At 41.7% G+C, this 19,550-nt stretch overlaps 1 protein-coding gene across 2 annotated transcripts in view; it reads right to left on the reverse strand.

Annotated features, from left to right (window-relative positions):
* The window catches only part of LOC100049489 (activin receptor type-2A), a 47,766-nt gene that overhangs the window by 25,078 nt on the left and 3,138 nt on the right, over positions 1–19,550 (reverse strand). For both annotated transcript variants that reach the window (XM_004066368.5, XM_023964076.2), the window contains exon 2: positions 533–740. In XM_004066368.5, the coding sequence (XP_004066416.1) occupies positions 533–740 (208 nt within the window). The remainder of the gene's footprint in view (positions 1–532; positions 741–19,550) is intronic.

Raw genomic sequence — 19,550 nt, forward strand, 5'->3', positions numbered from 1 at the left:
CTGCCGATGCCTCCCCATCGCGCTATGGCAGTTGTATAAAGGAAAAACTAGCAGATAAGATTTGTTGAACATAAATGATATTATGGTTCTTCATTCCATTCATTTCCTTAAATAACACAAAAAATGTTCTGAAGAAAGAAAGATTTCTGAATGGACGACACACAAAGACGGCGAGGCTGGGAAAAGTGGTCGTCGCATAAACGACGAGCTCCAGGCGTCATTTCACAGCAGCGTTTAACAAAAAAAATAAAAGGAATAGAGGACAAAAGAGTAATGAAACCGCTGGCCTCACACTCCCTCTGACATTGGCGATGTGTCTGAATAAACTCATCAGGACTGTTGACAGAAAAGCGCCTGCTGTGTGAATGAGTGAAGGCCGTCGCTTTGACAGGAAGGAAGGCATTGATACACTTCCTCCTGCAAGAAGCGCCGAACTGAAGTTTTACCTCGAGTTAAATCAGAACGACATGTTCTGTTTGACAGCAGAAAGGAAGGTTCCAAGAATTCAAAGTGTGCCTACGGACGTCTTTACCTGTCGTAGCAGTTCATATCATCCAGCCAGCAGCCCTGCTTGACGATCTCGATGTTTCCCGAGACGTTCTTCCACGTGGCGTAGCAGTGCCGCCGCTTGCCTTTTTCGCCATAGCAGGGCTCGATGCCGCTGCGGTTGGTTCCGTCTTTTTCAAAGCTGGAGTTGTAGTAGACGCACTTCTGAGTCTCGGAGCGTCCCAGGATGGCGCCTGATGGCGAGAAAGAAGTCATACAACTGTATTCAAACGTCCTACCGCGTATTCTCAATATCTGTTTGCAACTCGTAAAAAAACAGGCCGACTGTGCTAAAACAAACATTACTGTGACCATGCTAACTTCCAACCTCTTTAGTAACACCTAAAAAACACAGTTTGACGTGCTACACGTTAGCATATTCACAATACTGTAACTCCCGAACTTGTTTGCAAAAACAGACTGATAGCGCTAAATCAAACGTTACTGTGACCACGCCAACTCCCTACCTTGTTAATAACACCACAAAAAACCCAGTCCGATACTGTTATACATTAGCAAAGCATAGCGTTCTATACCATGTACCTCTCAAAGTCGGCTCGACGGACATCTGCACACATCGACGAATGCAACAATGACGTATATCATGCAGAGTATCACGAAAGACCACCGTGAAAAATGCGCAAAATGTACGCAGTGTTTGTGTGACACAGCTTTTAGCTCCAGTGTCGACTTTCTTTGGGCTACCGTGACCTGTCAACCGTTTACGTAAATAACCAGCAGAGTCTGAAGCAGAGAAAAGAAGCTTTGATCTGCTCTGATAGGCAACATTTTACAGAAGTAAAATGTTCACAGACAAAAAAATCAGCTGATTTTGTTGTGGGACAAAATTTCTTTGCGCCGCTTTTCATAGCGTCAGAATCTATTGGAATTACGTTACTTGCGTAAACGGTTGACGTCACCAGCAACGTCTCAGGTGGTGAAGGGCTATTATAATGTTAAACTGTTACTGAAAAACAAGAATAATTTGCTTAGAAGGAAAACCTATCATGAAGTTTACCGACTCCGTATTGTACGATGATTATTAGTTTTGGTAATAACAGATTAGCAACATTTTTGACTTAACACAAAGCTATCATAATGAGAAGTTCATAAGTTGATGCTCAAATCAATAAATTGATGCTCCGGATTTTAAGGCCGACTGTCATTTGTTTTTGAAAAAAATGAAGGCTTTTAGGAGCCCCCTGTAGTGCGGAAAATACAGTAAAGTATTAATTGTGTTGAAACCGAGATCCAAACAAACTGCTTTTATTTATGTAAACGGTTGTCTAAATCGTTTGTGACAAATCTTTACAAACTCATCCCTTTCTGACCAAACGTGTAACTTCCAGCAATCACAGTGAGGGAAGTTGCACATCAAAGCGTTCATTAGCAAAAGAAGCAGAAGTCCTTAAAGTTTTAAGGTAGAAAATGAGTAACTGCACCCAGGAGAGATGCCCGTCCTGTGAGGGGGGGGGGGGGGGGGGGGGGGGGGTTCTGCTGATCAAAGTCAATAAAGGTTTTTCAAAATCCTGGGCTGCCATCCAGCTCCCGAAGGCCTCATTATAAAGCATTTAGCAAATATGGTATAAATGCATGAATTGGAATAACGCTGGGGTTTCTGGGAGAAAAACATAAAACACACTTTGTTGGTTTTACGCCTGCTTGTTTGTCGTAAAATTCTACGAATTTAACCCCTTCCCTTCCAGCAGCTGCTACTGCCACCAGTTGCTGTAGAAAAGTGTAGGTTGGATACAGAATCATGCAGCTATTCTGATGAAAAGACTCAACTTAAGTGCTGGAGGGGGAAAAAAAACCAAAAACGATATTTTTTGACAGGAGTGAAGCCCACTAATGCCACGCGGGGCCCGGAAGCACCTTGAGTGTCGTTTCAGGGCCGTCAACAGCTGGAGCGACTGCAGAGTGCCTACTCCAACTTGCCGTGCCTCTCAGCAGCCCTGGCAACGTTTTTCTGTCGTCAAATCCATTTGTCCCTCCCCCGACGCCCCCAACTATTTCGCAGCAACAGGTGCAGCTGTAAACTGTTGCAACTGAGTGGATTGGAAGCAGTGAAAGGAGAGGAAGAGAATAGCCTCCTGGACTTGCTCGCATTAAAAACAGCGAGTCGCTCGCAACCGATAGAGAACCTAAACGCAGGAAAAACCAGCTTCAACTTGAGCTTTTGGATCTACGTTTAAGATGAAAACTGTTGACATTAGAGATTGAATGAAACCTTCGTAACATCGGATCCGTCTGAGCTTGAAAATCTCTTTTTTTGGTTGTCGTGGAAAAAAAAAAAAGACGCCTCGAGCTAAATCTGAGAATTAAGTGAAGAGTTTGCCAAAAAAGCTGGGTCTCTCTTTAGAAACAAGACACCTTTTGGGGAAAAAGGAAGCTCCCCAGGATTGAGATGATTATGGAAACAACATGGGGTGGGAGTTTGCCCCCAGCGACCCGACTGGATCCAGAGGTGTAGAAAATTAGTCTGTTTGTCCGTGACGACTGACGGATTTGGAAGAAGAAAATGAAATGTGGCTGGATGGTAATTTCCGGTTAAGTAAACCCTGGAGGCATTGAGGGGGAAAAATATGTTTTGCTTTTAAGTTCTCAAAGTTTGAGCCACAACAGCTGCGCGCACTTCTCAATCAATACCTGGGATGGAAAGTATGCTTCTGTCCGCTAGCTAGACTTGGGGTTAGCTGAACCATTCCTATAGGCTACTTTAGCAACTTATTAGACCCTCTAACAACTATTTTCTGGAGGCGTTGAACTCTGTTGAACACAAAACTACTCATGGAAATGTTATAGATATCTGTAACTTGTTTGCAACTCGTGGAAAAACAGACTGACTGCGCTAAAACAAATGTTACTGTGAGTATGCTAACTCCCAACCTTGTTGGGACACCTAAAAAAACCCAGTCTGACATGCTACACGTTAGCATATTCACAATACTGTAACTCCAAAATTGCTTTGCAACACATACAAAAACAGACTGATAGCCCTAACACATATATTACCGTGAGCACAAAAACTCCCTACCTAGTTAGTTATACGTAAACTTCTCAATCAACACCTGGGATGGAACGTATGCTTCTGTCCGTTAGCTAAACCAGGGGTTAGCTAAAACATTCCGATGTGGCTACTTTTGCAACTTATTAGAGCCTCTGACGACTATCTGGGGGGTTGTGTGTAGGTACAGGGAGGGGGGCCCTATTTTAAATTTTTTTTATTTTTGTGCTTATTTTTAAGTTTCATGCCTGTTTTTACATGATTTATTTGTTTTTTTTTTAATGTAAAGCACTTTGTGATACTTTTATGTGAAATGTGCTTTATAAATAAAGTTTGATTTGATTTTGCGGGGGCAACTCAAAAACTAGAGAAAAACTAAGGTCAAGGATTTAGCAGCTAAGCTAAAAAAAAAGTGCTAAATAAAGGGAGAGGAGATTTTTATCAGCTAGCATCTTTTTAAAAAGTCTACTCACTGAGGAGTTGGTAAGAGACATGCTTTGACACATTGGCTTAAATTCCAGCTTTGCAAGTTTCAGTAGCCTATTTTTATAAGCGAATCAGAATAAGCGATCAGATCATGGAAAAGCCCCCGCAGTTTCCTTTACAGTTAATCTGTCAGAGTTGTACAGTCGAAAACTTTTGGCATCAGTGTTTGTAAATGTTCATCCCGGCCATGCATCAAGGGGCCTTCCATAAGTGGACAACATCAGTTACAGCCATCTTAACGGATAACTAAAAAGTTTGATGGGTGGAAAAGACATTTTTGTCTATGTTTGAGACTATAGGTGGCGCTCATTGTACTTTTTCTGTCAACATTTTCTGATCTGACTTACAAGCTGTATTGAATATTCAAATCGGTGCAGGTGGCCACTGGAGTCACCAAAAGGCGGACTGCAACCACACTTGGATTTTACCTCATAACCACTGATTTGTGCTAATTAATTAGCCCAACAGAGCGATATAACAATAATACTACGTTCACACTGGGGTTGGAAATGTCACTTAATGCGGCCACTTCCCATGAAATGTCTATGCAAATGCGCAAAAATACGCAAAACGTTCAGTCATTGAGAAGTCAAACCAATTGAACAATATCATTGCACTGTTTATATGCAATTCACGAAAAGACCCGTCGGCTGAAATCCTCAACAGACATCTGCCGACATCGACAAATGATGAACACAAGAAACACTTATGACTGACGCAATGTATCATGAAAGACCAATGTGAAAAATGCGCTAAATGTACGTAGTGTTTGTGTGACACGGCCTTTAGATCCAGTGTCGACTTTCTTTGGACTACTATAACCTTTCAATCGTTTACGCAAATAACCAGCAGCTTTTGAAGCAGAGAAAATAAGCTTAGTGATGGTATGCAGCATTTTACAGAAGTAAAATGTTTACAGACATAAATCAGCTGATTCTGTTGTGGGATAAGATATCTTTGCGCCGCTTTTTATAGTGTCAGAATCTGTTGAAATGACGTTACTCGTGTAAACGGTTGAAGAGTTTCCATGGGTCAAAGAGTGCGTCTTATTTAGCCAACGGCGACGTCTTAGGTGGTAAAGGGCTAATAAGATTTTGAATTGTTACTTCTAAACACAAGAATAATTTGTTGAGAAGGAAAACCCATCAATGTTTACCGACTCATTTTAGTGATAACAGATTGGCAACATTTCTGACCCAATACGAGAAACAAAGCTATCACAATGAGAAGTTCATGCTCAAAAATGTTAAATTATAAGATTCTACGCCAAGTAAAAGATTGAAATTCGGAAAAGATGAGACCATTTTACCTGGCTTACATCAGGTGAAACCTACAGTAAAATACACTGAGTCTCCACTGTTACGTAAGCTAGAAGCTGTGCTAATATCCAGCATCCATACAGACAGAGAAACCCACACATAGCAGATGTATTTCTAAGCACGACAGGTTTCACTTTTTCAAAGCAGGACAAAGAGCCTGTTGTCTTTGTTCTGCAGCGAAAGGCAAGCAAGCTGCAATACTTCGACAGCTCCACCGAGCACACTTTCATTCAGCCATTACACAGAATCTTCAGGAGCGGTGAGCCGTGTGAACTGCAAATATAGCACTCTGTTATTAACACAGTCGCTGAGAGCTAAAAAAAAAAAAAAATCAATCACTGCTCTGAATTGGGTGACAGTGCAGGTCGAGGTGCCTATAGCTCGGTATGCTGAAGGTGGGCAAGAGCTGTCGGGCACACTGAATGACATAAAGCAGAGGAATCAATCTCCTGTCTCTGCTTTCAGGAAAGTTCACCAAAGCGGATCATGTCTCAGAATGCAGAGATTGTGTAACGACGCACAATAAGGCTTCCGCCCACAAGCGCACAGCCGGCATAAAGAGGGAGGGCTCTTTTGTCTGCCGAGGCTAATTCACACGTGGAAATGTCAGGTAATAGTGGTGAAAAGTTCACACTATTTACACTAATGTTTGATAAAGGAAGGGAACATCAGAGGTGGGAGAATAAAAAAAGTATACGAATGCACGGTTGTCTTCTTAGAACAACGCATGACTGTCATTTTCCCAACTGAAGAATAGACGTTCTCGGAAAACCTTGAGTCAATGTGGATCTTTATTATCACATCTGCACCGCGTGTAATTAATAAATGACGGTAGTTTCTTTTTGCAGAAGGGAAATTAGCCTGTAAGCTAAAAGAACTAACAGCCTACATTTGTTATCACTGTCAAAGCCACATGACTGTTTCTATTATTTAGCATAAATCGTCTTATAGCTATGCAAGTAACGCCCACTAAAACATTGCCCAAATGTACAATAAACAAAATTACGGCTAGCCAAATCATTTTTTTCATAACTAGCCAAACATTCTTTACTGAAACAAAAAACGTAAATGGTGACTTTCCTGTTAGCATATATTGTATCATAACAATGCCAGTAACATATACTAAAACGTTACCCAGATGTATGATAAACAAAAATACAGCTAGCTAGATTTTTCTGTTTGTTAGAAATTGCCAGTAGTTCTTAATAAATAAATAAAAATACATAAATGGAGACTTCCCCGTTAGCATTAACTGTATCATACCTACGCTTGTAACACCCACTAAAACATTGCCCAAATGTATGATAAACAAAAACACGGCTAGCTAAATCTTTTTTTTTTAACTAGCCAAAGGTTCTTAATTTAAACAAAATATGTAAATTGAAACTTTTCTGTAAGCATGTATTGTATCATAAATACGCAAGTAACACATACTCAAATGTTACTTAGATGTAAGATAAACAAATACACAGCTAGCTAGATTTTTTTTTGCCAAAATAAATAGACACAAATTATTAATAAATAAAAAGTAAATAGAGACTTTTCAGTTAGCATTAATTGTTTTATAACTACACAAGTAGCACAGACTAAAACATTACCCAAAGGTAAAATAAACAAAAATCTGGCTAGCTTGATTGCTTTTTGCCAGAAACTAGCCGCAAGTATTAAATAACTTAAAAAAAGAAGAATACAAAGAATCTAAATGTTTCTGACCCACTTATCAACTCATCTGGGCTTTTTTTTTTTAAAAAAAACGACCTTTCACCAATCTGGAATTTCGCAGTTTTGATAAAAGTCTGTGTCACCATTTAAATCAAAAGGAAGCACGTTACAATGCAACAATCTCTAAGAACCACAAAAAAAAAAAAAAATGAATTAATCACTGAAACAGATGACGGTAAAAGGTAAAAAAGGTTTTTTTAAACATGACTATCGGCATTTTTGGTAGACCGCAACAGCGCTGAGATGTTCCAACCCCTCTTTTCTCAACTTGCCAGGAGAATTTTCACACTAAAGTACTTCTCCTTCAGTCTGCAGGATATGGCTGCATGCCACGGTTAAATGTGGTTTATGGTTTCATAATGGAACTCAAGTATTGTTACACTTTTCATAATAACACTGTGTTTTACTCCATTGCCTCCCTAAAGACTCCCTGGCTTCCTGCAGCCGCGCTTCAGACACACAAACGCGCCTCACCTTGCTGCGCAACACCGTCATTTTCAGGGCAAGCCCGTTTAATTTGGGGGTGAGTTCCATCAACAGCAGGTGCTCTGTGTGTGTGTAGCACAGTCCAAAGCACGGTAATGAGGAGAGAAGTCTGTTGGTAGTACTTTTCCAAAATAGCCAGTGTTACAGGCAGTTGAGGAGGTGAGAAGGAGGCAGGGGGTGAAAGAAGTTATTCAACAGGAGGAAACAAATTCATAAACGGCAGCAAAAATGTTCAACAAATCATGTGCATATGGTTTGGGTACAGAGCTAAAGTTGATCGCTGTATTTTCCGCACTGTAAGGTGCAGTTAAAATCCTTGATTTACATTAAAATAAGAAAAGATTTTGCGCCAATTTCAGGAGTGTCTTACATTTGATGTGTTCAGTGATGTCAAAGCGATTTTGAGAGAAACACGGTGTTTTGTGAAAATCTCAGTCGGTCTTTTTTTCTGAGTTGCAAACAAGGTTGGATGTTATTGTAAATTCATTAAAGCGGCTAACGTGTAGCAGCGTCAGACTGTGCAGTTTTTAATGTGTTACTAAAAAGGTTGTGTTAGCGTTATTACTGATACCGCTAAATGTTTGTTTAGCAGTATCAGTAACAAATTTAGGAGTGGGGTAGTCACAGCATTGTTTGTTTCAACGGTATCAGACTAATTTCTTTTGTTGTTACTAGCAAGGTGGGGAGGTTGCGTTGTTTCTGATACTGTTATATGATTGTTTAGCTGTAAACATGCTAACATGACTAACGTGTTACTGACTTCACACTTTTCTCTCGTTTAAACTCAACGTGTTTAACCCCTGTAGATAAGAATCGTCCTATATGGTAGAATAAAAACAAAAGACCTGATAGCGATTGAACATGGCACGGACGAGCTTGATTAACAATAGTTTACAGCCAATCAGGATGGAGAACACAATGTGCAAAATTGCACACAAAAAAATCTGCGACACAGCAAGGCGACTTTTAGCCATGACTATGGATAATTGGGCATCAAAGAAACATGCAAAACAGAATAATTATTTTGAAATTTCAACAACTAATATCCTTTTCCTTCAAGTTAACTCCTTAACACCTTAGATGTCATCGGCGACGTCTAAAAAATACATGCTTTTTGACGTACTATAACTCTTCAACTGTTGACGCGATCAACGCATGTCAGCTGACTGTTGCGGACAATAAAAAACAGCTTTTTATATCAACTTTGCACCAAGATAACCTTAACGGTGCAAAGTCGTTTCTCTCTGCGTCAGAGTCAACTGGTTTATGTTGACTGCGTAAACGCGTCGATACTGTGAAGGTTTGCACTTCAGTGCTCAGTTGCTTTTCTTCCCTTCAGAATCCGCTGGAATTACGTCAACAGTTGCGGTAGGAGTGCCAGAGTCAGAGGATTAAACCTCCAAACTGGAAAACCGTCCAGTGTGCCATTATCCTATCACTTTAAGGCAAAATGGAGCAGCTGGAGTACAATAGAGCTGCAAGTAGGGACAGCAAAGTAGCTAAAAGCAGCAGTTTGTCATCCACTTTACATGAGTACGTCTGCTTAAAGGTAATAAAGCTCTCTTTCAGAGTTAGTTGCTAGCTAAGCTAATATGGAGGCTCTTTCTATCAAAAAAGAAAAAAACAGGTTCTTGAACTTTGTGAAGAGTCTGCGCTCCAAATTTGGAGAACGCTTCCAAGATCTCTCAAGAATAAAGGTCTTTGTTCTGCACCCCCGGATGAATATCTACAGAGCCCCTCTTCCACTCATACAAGACATTTATCAAGTTTAACCGTGACCTACTTTAGCAGCGGACATTTCAGCATTACCCCCCCTCCCCCTTCCCTTCCAACCCCTCCACCCCTTTGCAAAACGTCTCAACACCTGACCCACTTTTCAACTCATCTGGGCTTTTTTGAAAAACAACCTTTCACCGATCTTAAAATTCTCTCTCAACATTCAAAGTTTTTACATCTCGAGCTTTCAGCTTGTGATTCAAGCGGCGGAAAGCAAAGAACAAACTGTTTGTGTGCGTGTGTGTGCAACCACATGTCTGTAAGATTTTTTAACGGGCAATTAGGGAATGTCGTTCACTGGGGAGCATCGGGAGACCAAGGAAAAGGTGGAGAGAAGCAACAACTCAAGATTACCGATCACCAGCCAAAAGTTGGTGATCGGCTTCCCTGACACCCAAGTACAGCCAGCTGCTGAGATTTAAACACAAAGGAGAAAAATGTTTGCTGCGTGCCAATAATTTCGAGTTCCTTTGGTGATAAATCCTCAAATTGTTGGTTTCGTGTCATTAAAGCCGAGATGTAGACAGACTGCAGTGAATCTGACAGCTTAATAACTGTTATCAATTATCACAGCTAGACAACAGGACACCAGGACTTCAAAAACATCTATTCTAGTAGAAAAATGTGTTTATTTGGGAAATATCTCTCACACGGACGGCTATGCGAAGTTGAGTCCCGCTGTCGAAAAAAATACATCAATGTCTTGCAGTCAAGGCCCTAGTGGCAGCCTCCTGCATGACTTCATCACTTGTTCATATATTATTTGACACAGATTACAGTAGAATAACACACCCTCTTTGAACTACAACAACTCTTCGACTGTTACTACAAATAACATAACTCCAACGTATTGTGTAAGATGAGAGAAGCAGCTTTGTGCTAATAAGTAGCACTTTATATAATCAATATGCAACAAACTATGCGATATGCGATACTTTACGTTAGCCGATATGCTAAAATTTACATTAGCCGATATGCAACATTTTACGTGAGCCGATAAGTACATTTACTCAATGCGCAACACTCTACCTTCGCAGATATGTACAATTAGTCAATACGCAAGACTATATGTTAGCCGATATGCAATGTTAGCCATTACACATTATTTAGTGTTAGCTGATATGCTACATTTTACTTTCACACACCCTTTTTGGACCATAATAACTCTTCAGCCTTTAAACACAATTGACGTAACTTGGATGTATTGTGAAAGATGAGAGCAGTTTTGCGATAATAAGCAGGACTTTATGTTAACCAGTATGGAAGACTTTACGTTAGTAGATATAAAACACTTTATGTGAGTAAAGATGCTTTTCTCCACATCAGAATTAGTTTTCTTTGCAATAATTGCGAAAATGGTTGGTTACAGTAAATCAAATAACACTAACGCTCCAGTGTTAAACAAGGCAAAAAGAAAGAAAAGCTACATTTGCTAAAACTTTTCGGAGAGCCATGATGGTATTGGGATTTCCGCAGTTGCATAACCTTGACGTGGCGCCTGAGTGACAGTGGTATCCTAGATGAAGCATCAAACGCAGTAGAGCTGAAGAAAAAGGGGAGCAAAGAAGAGGAGGAGCTAAAACATCATCACAGACAACAAGAGCTTCTAAAGTTGCAGGGACAACGACCGCTACCCAAACGTTAGGACTAAGCCTCAGTGGCAGGTTTCCAGGAAACGTCCCCACGGATTTGTCGTTCCAACTTCCAGCCGCCTGATAACCCATGAGCTGGAAGTTTGTGCTGCGCGAAAAAAAAACTCCCATTTTCGGCCTGGAGAACAAAGCCGCTGGCTGCTGCAAAGCAGACAGAATGACCCGCCGCCCAAAGTTCATCTTTCAGACTTTTGACTGATCGAGTTGGTGGGGTCATGCGGTGCATGCGAGCTACAAACCCGTCCTGCCCCTTGCATGTCATTCCGCGGTGTTATGTCTGATAACTGTTGGGGGAAACATGAAGGGATTTCCAGTCTCCTGTGACGGAAGGGAGGGGGAGGGCCCCGCTCTGTGGCCTCATAATGAAGTGGCATTTTGGCGGGTCAGGCTCACACTCGGCGCTGCGTGCACTCAAGTAGGTAAACAGCTCATTCATCAAGGCTCCTTTTGTGCGGCTGCCAGCACCGGGGATTGTTGGTAATGATGGAATTTGTTCTAAGGACCAACTTATCTTTGTCCAGGCGGAGATTAAATACTGGGGGGAGGGGGCGGGGGTTTGCGTGTGGCTGCTTGGGGCTCCTTGCAGTGGACATCTGCACACAAAAAACCCAGTGACTGATGATTTCTCAGCATGTTAGGATGATTCCATGGGATAGGAAAGTTCTCTTCCATCCCCGGTTTGCCGCTTTGTTGACGCTGCTGATGCAATCTGACACTCCTCCCCCACACGGGTGACTCAAGCCCCAGCTAAACACGGCCCTGCATGTGCGAAGAAACAGAATACAGTCGGTAGAAAGCATCTAATCATAGCGCCGTTAGCGCCTCCATGCCTTCGGAAGCGAACGCGAAGAGGTGTCGGTACGCTTACGCATGTGAACTCTTCTCAAGGAAAAGGCACGGCGGTACCTGACCGTCAGTGGCGTCCATGGAGGGGAGGGATTGACGTGCCTTCAGGGGGGTCACGGCGGGTTTTGAAGCTGAAATGTTTTGTAAGCTGTCAGGTGCGGTTTGAGTAACAGCTGTAAATAAACCTGACTGGAGTTTTACAGGGGACTACTTGGAGGGGAGGATTCAATTGCGGCGCACAAATGCCGTTATTAGGCAGAAAAGTGGGATGTCATGAACCTGAAGCACCTCAGAAATGCCTCAGAGGACAGACAAACACCAGAAAAAGTCACACATTTCCAGTTTTCCTGTCTGGAGGGGAAACTGAGAAAACTATAAGTCTGGTATAACAAAATGAAGGTCCAACGAAGTAAAAAAGTTGAGACGAACTGAGGGAGCCAGAGAAATACTCTGGAATTTTATTTTGAAAAACCTTTGATCTCCAACGACATCCTGACAAGCAGTCGTTGACGTCAAAACCAGATCAGCAGCATATTTTTTTTGTTGAGTATGAGCAGCAACTGTGATAAATGGATTAGATAAAAACCAAATGGCTACTGCACAACTTCCACCTTGAAGCAGGTTTGGAGAGGAAACAGAGTGGAGCCAGGTGTGTTCACAGTTCACGGCTAGTGCCATGGCAAAAAATGTAAAAGTATTTGACATTTTTGGAATTTTGATCAAGTTTTGCGCACATGTGAAATGGAAAGGCAGTTTGTAATGTTAATCTTAGTATATCGGCAGAGAAGTTTAACTAACATTACCGAAAATTTGAAAAGGCACAATCAAAACCACTTTGGTTGGGCAAAAATAATCTTTCAATTATTTTTATGGGTGGAACTACTGAAGCTTACAGGCCCCCTTTCAGCCCCTCAACCATTGACTATAAATGAGAACTGAACTGAGTGACCCCTCCCCCATCGGGTTCCAAACAAGAAGTACTCACTAGCTCCAGGAAGCCAAATTCCCATAGACTTCTCTTAAGAAAAAAAACAGCTATTCCTGTCATATGTAAAAAAAAAAGAAAAAAACATTCTTGCTCTAATACCTTGTTTTAACATGTTCTTGCTAATCCTAATGTTTTCTGTAGAGCAAGACATAACTGGCTAATCGGGTCCCCTTAATAAAAGTTACTGGTTTAACGTCAAACGTCCAAAACGTATTATTGTCAGCTTTTCCTGGGCCCACTTTCAAGTGGTAGGGATGTGGACTTCCAATAAGCAGACCCCTGATTGGCGAAAGTGGTTGCCATAGAAACAGCGACTAAGACCGACTATGACCAATCGCCGCTTACTGACGTATTCTGCTTCCAACATTTCAACCATTTGAAATGTTAGCGTGAAGGATAAAGTTTTAGTTGCGGTTTTTGATCGGCCAGAATTACATGACACGAAGTCTTTCATACATCATATTAGAGCTGTGAGAGAAAAAAAAGCCTGGAACATGATTTGCTTCATTTCAACCGCTTGCACCAACTTCGAGTGCGGTAGTATTGGGTAGTGACAGTCCAATAAACACCTTCGGGGTTGAACGCCCCGCCAATGCCCAGTGTGTACGTAGCTTAAGAGCTGATTGGGGTTGCAATATTGCCGTTCATGTAAACAATGCCACCGATGGAGAGCAGATTTATTATTTCAAATCAAAAAATATATGAAATACTATAGAGATCCATTTTGTAAAAATAAATTATGAAATTGTACAGGTAAGTATGCAAACTGAGAAAAACCAAAGGAAGTTTTCCCATTTTTATTAATGGGATTTCGGTAAGCAGTCATTTTTTTAATTTTTCTAAAAAACACAGGTAATTCAATAAACAAAGTTGAAGTGTTTCTACACAAACTGTCAGAGGCGGTCCGATAGAAATCTACCGTTTGCCTTCAGGGCAGCTGGTAAGGATAAAAATGTATTTTTAAATCACTTGCACTTTTCTTTTCAGGCTGAGGGGGCACTAGTCGGCAGTTAGTTTGGCATTTACTGCTGGATTTTCGAGGCTTTAGCAGGATTTCTTTGTTTGACAGGAACTTTGTCGTCCTTAAGTAGCGGCTAATAGGAGAATGTGAGCAACATGTCGGAGGGAAAGTTTAGATTCTCTTGGCTTAAAAAAAGGGAAACTTACAGCTGGATTATATAATTGCATTAAGTCAAGTTTTTTCTTCTTCTTCTCAACAGTGGAATGTTCCTGCCGCGGTTGAATGAATGGACAGTCATTTTACAGCCTGGAACTCTCTAGAGGGCTGTGTTAATGCTTAATCAGATGTTGTCGTGACACGGCAGGGCTGGTTGGCTCTGGCGAACCGGTTACAAAGACTGCACTCTCTCCCCGGTGGGGAGGAGGGGTGGCGTTTAAAACCACGGCACTCAGCAACTGAATCCAATCCCTCTAATCCTCGATGGAATGCCAGAGCCCGACGGTCTCCGCCTCCAATTAAGGCCGATGGAGCCGGTTGTGGGACGGGTCCGCACCTGCGGCCTTTTGCAGTGTCCCCGCCGGCGGTAAACAAGCGTCAGTGGGACGAGCTGCAGTCGCCTGCTGCATGCCATGCATTCCTGCGCACAGGGCAATTTGAACTGCCTTGTTATCTCTTGCAGGAAAGCTGCAGTGTGTGTGTTAGACTCTCGTTTCCCCAGAAACCGCCCTCCCCCACCCCACGCCACTTTGAAAGGTTTGTCCCTGTAGGCCACGTCACGGAACCATAAAACATGTAATCAATGAGAACATTTCTCACAATCCACTGCTGCGTGACTGGTTGAATTTGGTTTGCAAATCCAGATATACAGCAATTTTCAGTCATCAAAATATGATATGCCTGCCGCTCGGCTCAAACGGGACGCCAGTTGTGACCTCCATTGACCGATAACCTCTGCGAGCCAATAAGTCCGACCTCGGTGACTCCTGGGTTTATATGTGGCACAGGCTAATGACACATCCTGGACACCAGGCAGTGCCGCTAGTGCAAAGCACCAACACTGGTGTATTTTTAATTTAGATTATATAACAGGTGCGGCGGCAAGCAAAGGATTTCTTTGAAGCAGAGTGGGATGATTTGAGCTGATACTTCTCTGTTGAAGTCTGGGATGATCACTCAGGCACCTCTTAAGACTTCCTTTTTCACAGAAATGAAAAAAAAAAGATAAGTCTGAACAAATCCCCTCTTCACCTGCCTGCGAAGAAGTCGTACGGAAAACGGCGCTGCGAGCCAGCAGCCGGTCCTAGAGGAGCTGAAAGGTCCTTGTTGCTAAGGCGAAGGAACGTTAGCCAGATGTTTCCATTGGCTGGCGTTTCCGCCAACTTGATGACACACTGTTGCTTTTTTTTTTTTTTCTTTCTTTCTTGGTGATATGAACCGTCAAGGAAGCCCGAAACAAGAGAACGACGGACGGACGGACTGTGCTGTTTAAGTGGAGGATCAAGAGGGGTCTCGGTTTAAAGAAGCCAGCCTGTCTAGACGGTAGAGTGTGGCGCGTATGGAGCAACATCTGCAGGATGCATTAATTACAGTAAAAGGCCCGATCTCCTGAGAGTTCATCTGCCGCCGCCAATTTGTGCAGCAAAACTCTTGAGTCTGTTTAACCTTAAAGGAACAATGAAAAAAGGCCCGTCGAGAACAGTTATGCAACACTTCTGAGGCACTAAAAGTGCAGCGGCAACAACACATTAACACAAAGGGATTACAGCGCCTGGTTTCGGAGGTCTTTTGGGTTCCGTATGGAAGCGGTAGAGGTAGAACGTGGCTCATCTGCAAGCTTTTTATTGTCCTTCGACTCCTCCATCTGTTCCACTGTTTGTTGGAATTTGCAGTGATTGCGGCAGGTCAAACAACCCCCTCCATTAGAGGGGCTCGGCATTTACATTTCAGGCTTTTAGGTTGAGCAGCAGGCAGATTTGCGGGAGCACCCGCAGCGCAACATGTGACTCTGGTGACCCTCTTCGCTGAAGCGGCCGATCCACATAAAGATGAAAAAGATTTCGCCAATTATCAGGAATACCGGCTCCACTTGATGTAAAGATGGGATTAAATATGCGTTGCTACCACCACCCAACCCCCCCACCCCCCCACTCCCAATCTGGACCACCGCTCCAGAAGGCAAAGTAAAGCGACAGCGTTTGAAAATAATCCCTGCATTTGCTTTGACCTGTTTGCAGTATCGAATTTTGGCTGCAGCAGACGGTGACAGCCTCAGGAATCGACACCGAAGTCGACAACTTCCTCTGCAGACGGAACCTGGGCCTTGTTTCCCGTTCAAAAACCACCTGTCCAGTTGCGCCAAACCTCTCTAACTAAAGAGACTTATTTTTTTCGATTTTTATTGCATTTTTATTGGTTAAAAAATAAAATATAAATCAACCCAAACGATCAGATTTCTTTTTTTTAATTCCTATGCCAATCATCTTTTGATCTATTCATTATGATTATGACATTTTTAGCCAAAATCTTAAAAAATGTGCCAAACTATGTGCAACATAGTTTCTGCAGAGCGGCAGACAGTCTTTTAAAATTTGCATCCGAGTTGTGTCCTCCTTCCCCTTTCTGTTGCTGAGAGCTCTATGTTTACACTCTCTCCTGCTAACTTATTGCCTATCATAACCCCAAGCTAACATTAGCAGTGCAGCCAAAATGGCGAGTGATATCGGAGCTATCCAGTCGTACTGTTTTAAGCCAGAATGGCAGTTCGGACGAAGAACACGAAGACGTAGATTCATCTAGCTGTCTACCAAAATGTAACGGAGAAGGGAGCTTGTAGCCTGCCCACTGTATTTTCTACATAACATCTACAATCTTATCCAACAGGCTTTCTTTTAGCTAAAGTTTCTTCATTTGCTTCCTCTGTCATGAGAAATACATGTCAAAATGACTTAAGTCTTAAAATAGCACAAGTTACCTAAAACATTTGGGCATCCTGCTCAGAAAACACCAAACACCTGGTTGCGGGCTAAATTTAACCAGTGCTCCGACTGGTCCAGGGTCATAAATTCCCAGCCGGCACTGGAGACGTTTTGTCTTGGGTCAACATTTCACCTCTGTGAGACGCTGCGGCGCTTGTTTTTTCAAGGGGGGAGGGAGCCGAGACACTGGATGATGCACAGCCCTGCAAGGTAGCGGTCCGGCTTAGTTGGGCCCAAAGGGAAATCCGGGCTCCATCTGGGCTTAACGAATACACCTGTGCTCCTGGAACCTGATGCATAATGCAGGATAACGTATTAGGCATGGAAAGAGGGGAGAAAATTGGGACACGAACTGGAAGACAGAGAAGAGAGTGCTCCGGTTCTTGGTTAATAAGAAGCGGATTGACCAATATTTGAACAAATAACCTGTCTCAGAAGATGGTTGGTGTTTCTTGGTAAGATGTTCCTGCTTCAAAAGCAAACTTTAATTTCCCTGCTGCTTTAATTTAAGCTGTAACGTTTAAACTCTTTTAATTATTAAACTGGAGACCCGAACGAAAATCATATACCCTCTGCTGTTAGCGTACCAGAATAACAGAAACCGACGCTTGGACTGAGATCACAGTCACCTTTTTCACTGACTCTTTGAAAATTGAGGGGCTAAAATACCTCAATTCAAAGCTCAAAACATTCATAGTTTGGTGGAAAAGCAGCTGGTTCACGTAGTTTGACTTGGTTCATATCCAGTGTCAGGTTTAGGGGGATGTGTAGCAGAGCTGAAACTGAATCACTGCATTAGCCAAGCTGCTGGGGATTGTTAGAGGCAGAGAGAGAGAATAGAAAACGAGCTTTCCTGTCCCGGCTGAATCGATGCGGGTTTTGTGCTGGTGAGTTTGCAGCGCGATCAATGAGAGCCAAACTGCTGCTCAGAAAACAACAGGCGGAATGTGAAGCCCACGAGTGGGCGCACACGTACCAAAACAGTGTGCACTTCAAGACGGACCCCCACCCCCACCTTTCCCCGGTTAACCCACTTGCATAGAAAACACCTGCATGGACAACTCGATGCAAGCGTTTAACCGGTTTGTGTGTAAACACAACAGATCACTGAATCGCTGCATGTGATGAGGTAAATATTTGTCGTTTTTGGCGTCGAGCGTCACGTCGCACAAGATTACGTCTGATCGTCAGGTTCGTCAAGGCGTTACATTTGTCATATTTGATATTGTTTTCTCACATTACACCAGGTTTTTTTTTAATAAGCCAACTGAAAGGTTTTTCTTCATTGATCCTTGCAAATTGAAAGCAAATGTTTTGGAAATTTCACTTTTTGTTTTGTGATACGCAAATCATGTCAAACCGAAACAAAACCTTGACCCAAAAATTGAGACTTGAACCGATTTGTGAGGAAAGTGAATCGTTGTGTCCCTACTAGATACGTTCAAAGTGTCAAAAACTGCATGTTTTGCAAAACGTATTATATTTGACATTTTTCTATCCCAATACAACACTTAGTACAAGCCAACAGAAAGGTTTTTCTTCATTGTTTACTCCTTGCATCCCTAATTGTGTCTGGTTTTTAAGGCTCGTCTGCAGAAGGCATATAAAGATGAAAATTGGTATTCTGGGCCATCCATAAAGCTGCAGACAGTCCTATCGATGCTGAACAGTCGCCAACTTGTGGCTTTACAATTTAAGCGCTACATTAACTCACTTTAAACAAACAAACAAACAAAAAAAAGGAGGGTTGAGAGAGAACATGGATTGTATTTCAAAAACTGGGACGCTAACAATTATGTCACCAAGCATTCCAAGTTTCAAAACTCTTATTCAACCTTAAGTTTGCTTCTCACCGTGGTGTTAATTGGGAATAATCAAGTGCACTAAGAGTTTGAGTAAAAGTTCTTTATGTCTGTTAAGGGCAACAAGGCACAGAAAAACATTAACAGAGTTCCCTGAGCATTGATAAGGTATAAATACTAATATATTTGATATGATATGCGTAATTTTTAAATAGAAATCTGATGTAAATATTTTAAACACTAAATCAAAACTCAATCGAAATAAAATGTTAGACAAATTTTCATATGTAGCCGGAAAAACTTGGTGTTGACTAACTTGTTTTTGAATTTCCAAACTTGGAAACAATTTGTTTGAATCAACTCTGACCTGAACTATTTTGCTGAATTCCTGAAAACAAGTTAGATATTACATTTAAATTGGTCATGAAGTTTTGGTTTTATTATTTAAAAAAAAGGCAATATTTGAAATGAATAGTCTATTTTTTATATTAAAGGCATAGTTTTACATTAAAACAGCTGTGGGTTGTCCTTTGGTACTGTTTATCTTCTACCATTATTTTCCTTCTTTTGTTCATTTATGTACAGTTGCAGTAAGCGTATGAATTTCCCCTTGTGCGGAAAAAAAAGTTTCCTCTTATCTCATCTTTATCTCTATGTTTCCGTTTTTAAGCCCCCATTTTCTCTCTAAACCATGTGTCAAACTCAAGGTCCGTGGGCCAAATGTGGCCCACCATGTCATTTTATGTGGCCCTCGAAAGAGCATAAAAGTTTTTAATTTCTTATAATTAAAATTGGTGTGTATTTATTCATATTTAGGGGGAATTGGACTTGAAATATCGGATTGGACCACTATACATTAGGACTTAAGCACTGTCAAATAACCTAACCTGACAGAATCAAATTTAAAAGGATTTATGCTAGAGTAACAACCAAACATTTGTTTTCTATGCAACAGTAATTGTCACTTTAAAAAGTTATAATAAA

Source organism: Oryzias latipes, chromosome 2, assembly GCF_053564925.1.
Source record: "Oryzias latipes strain Hd-rR chromosome 2, Olatipes_Hd-rR_3.1".
NCBI lineage: Eukaryota > Metazoa > Chordata > Actinopteri > Beloniformes > Adrianichthyidae > Oryzias > Oryzias latipes.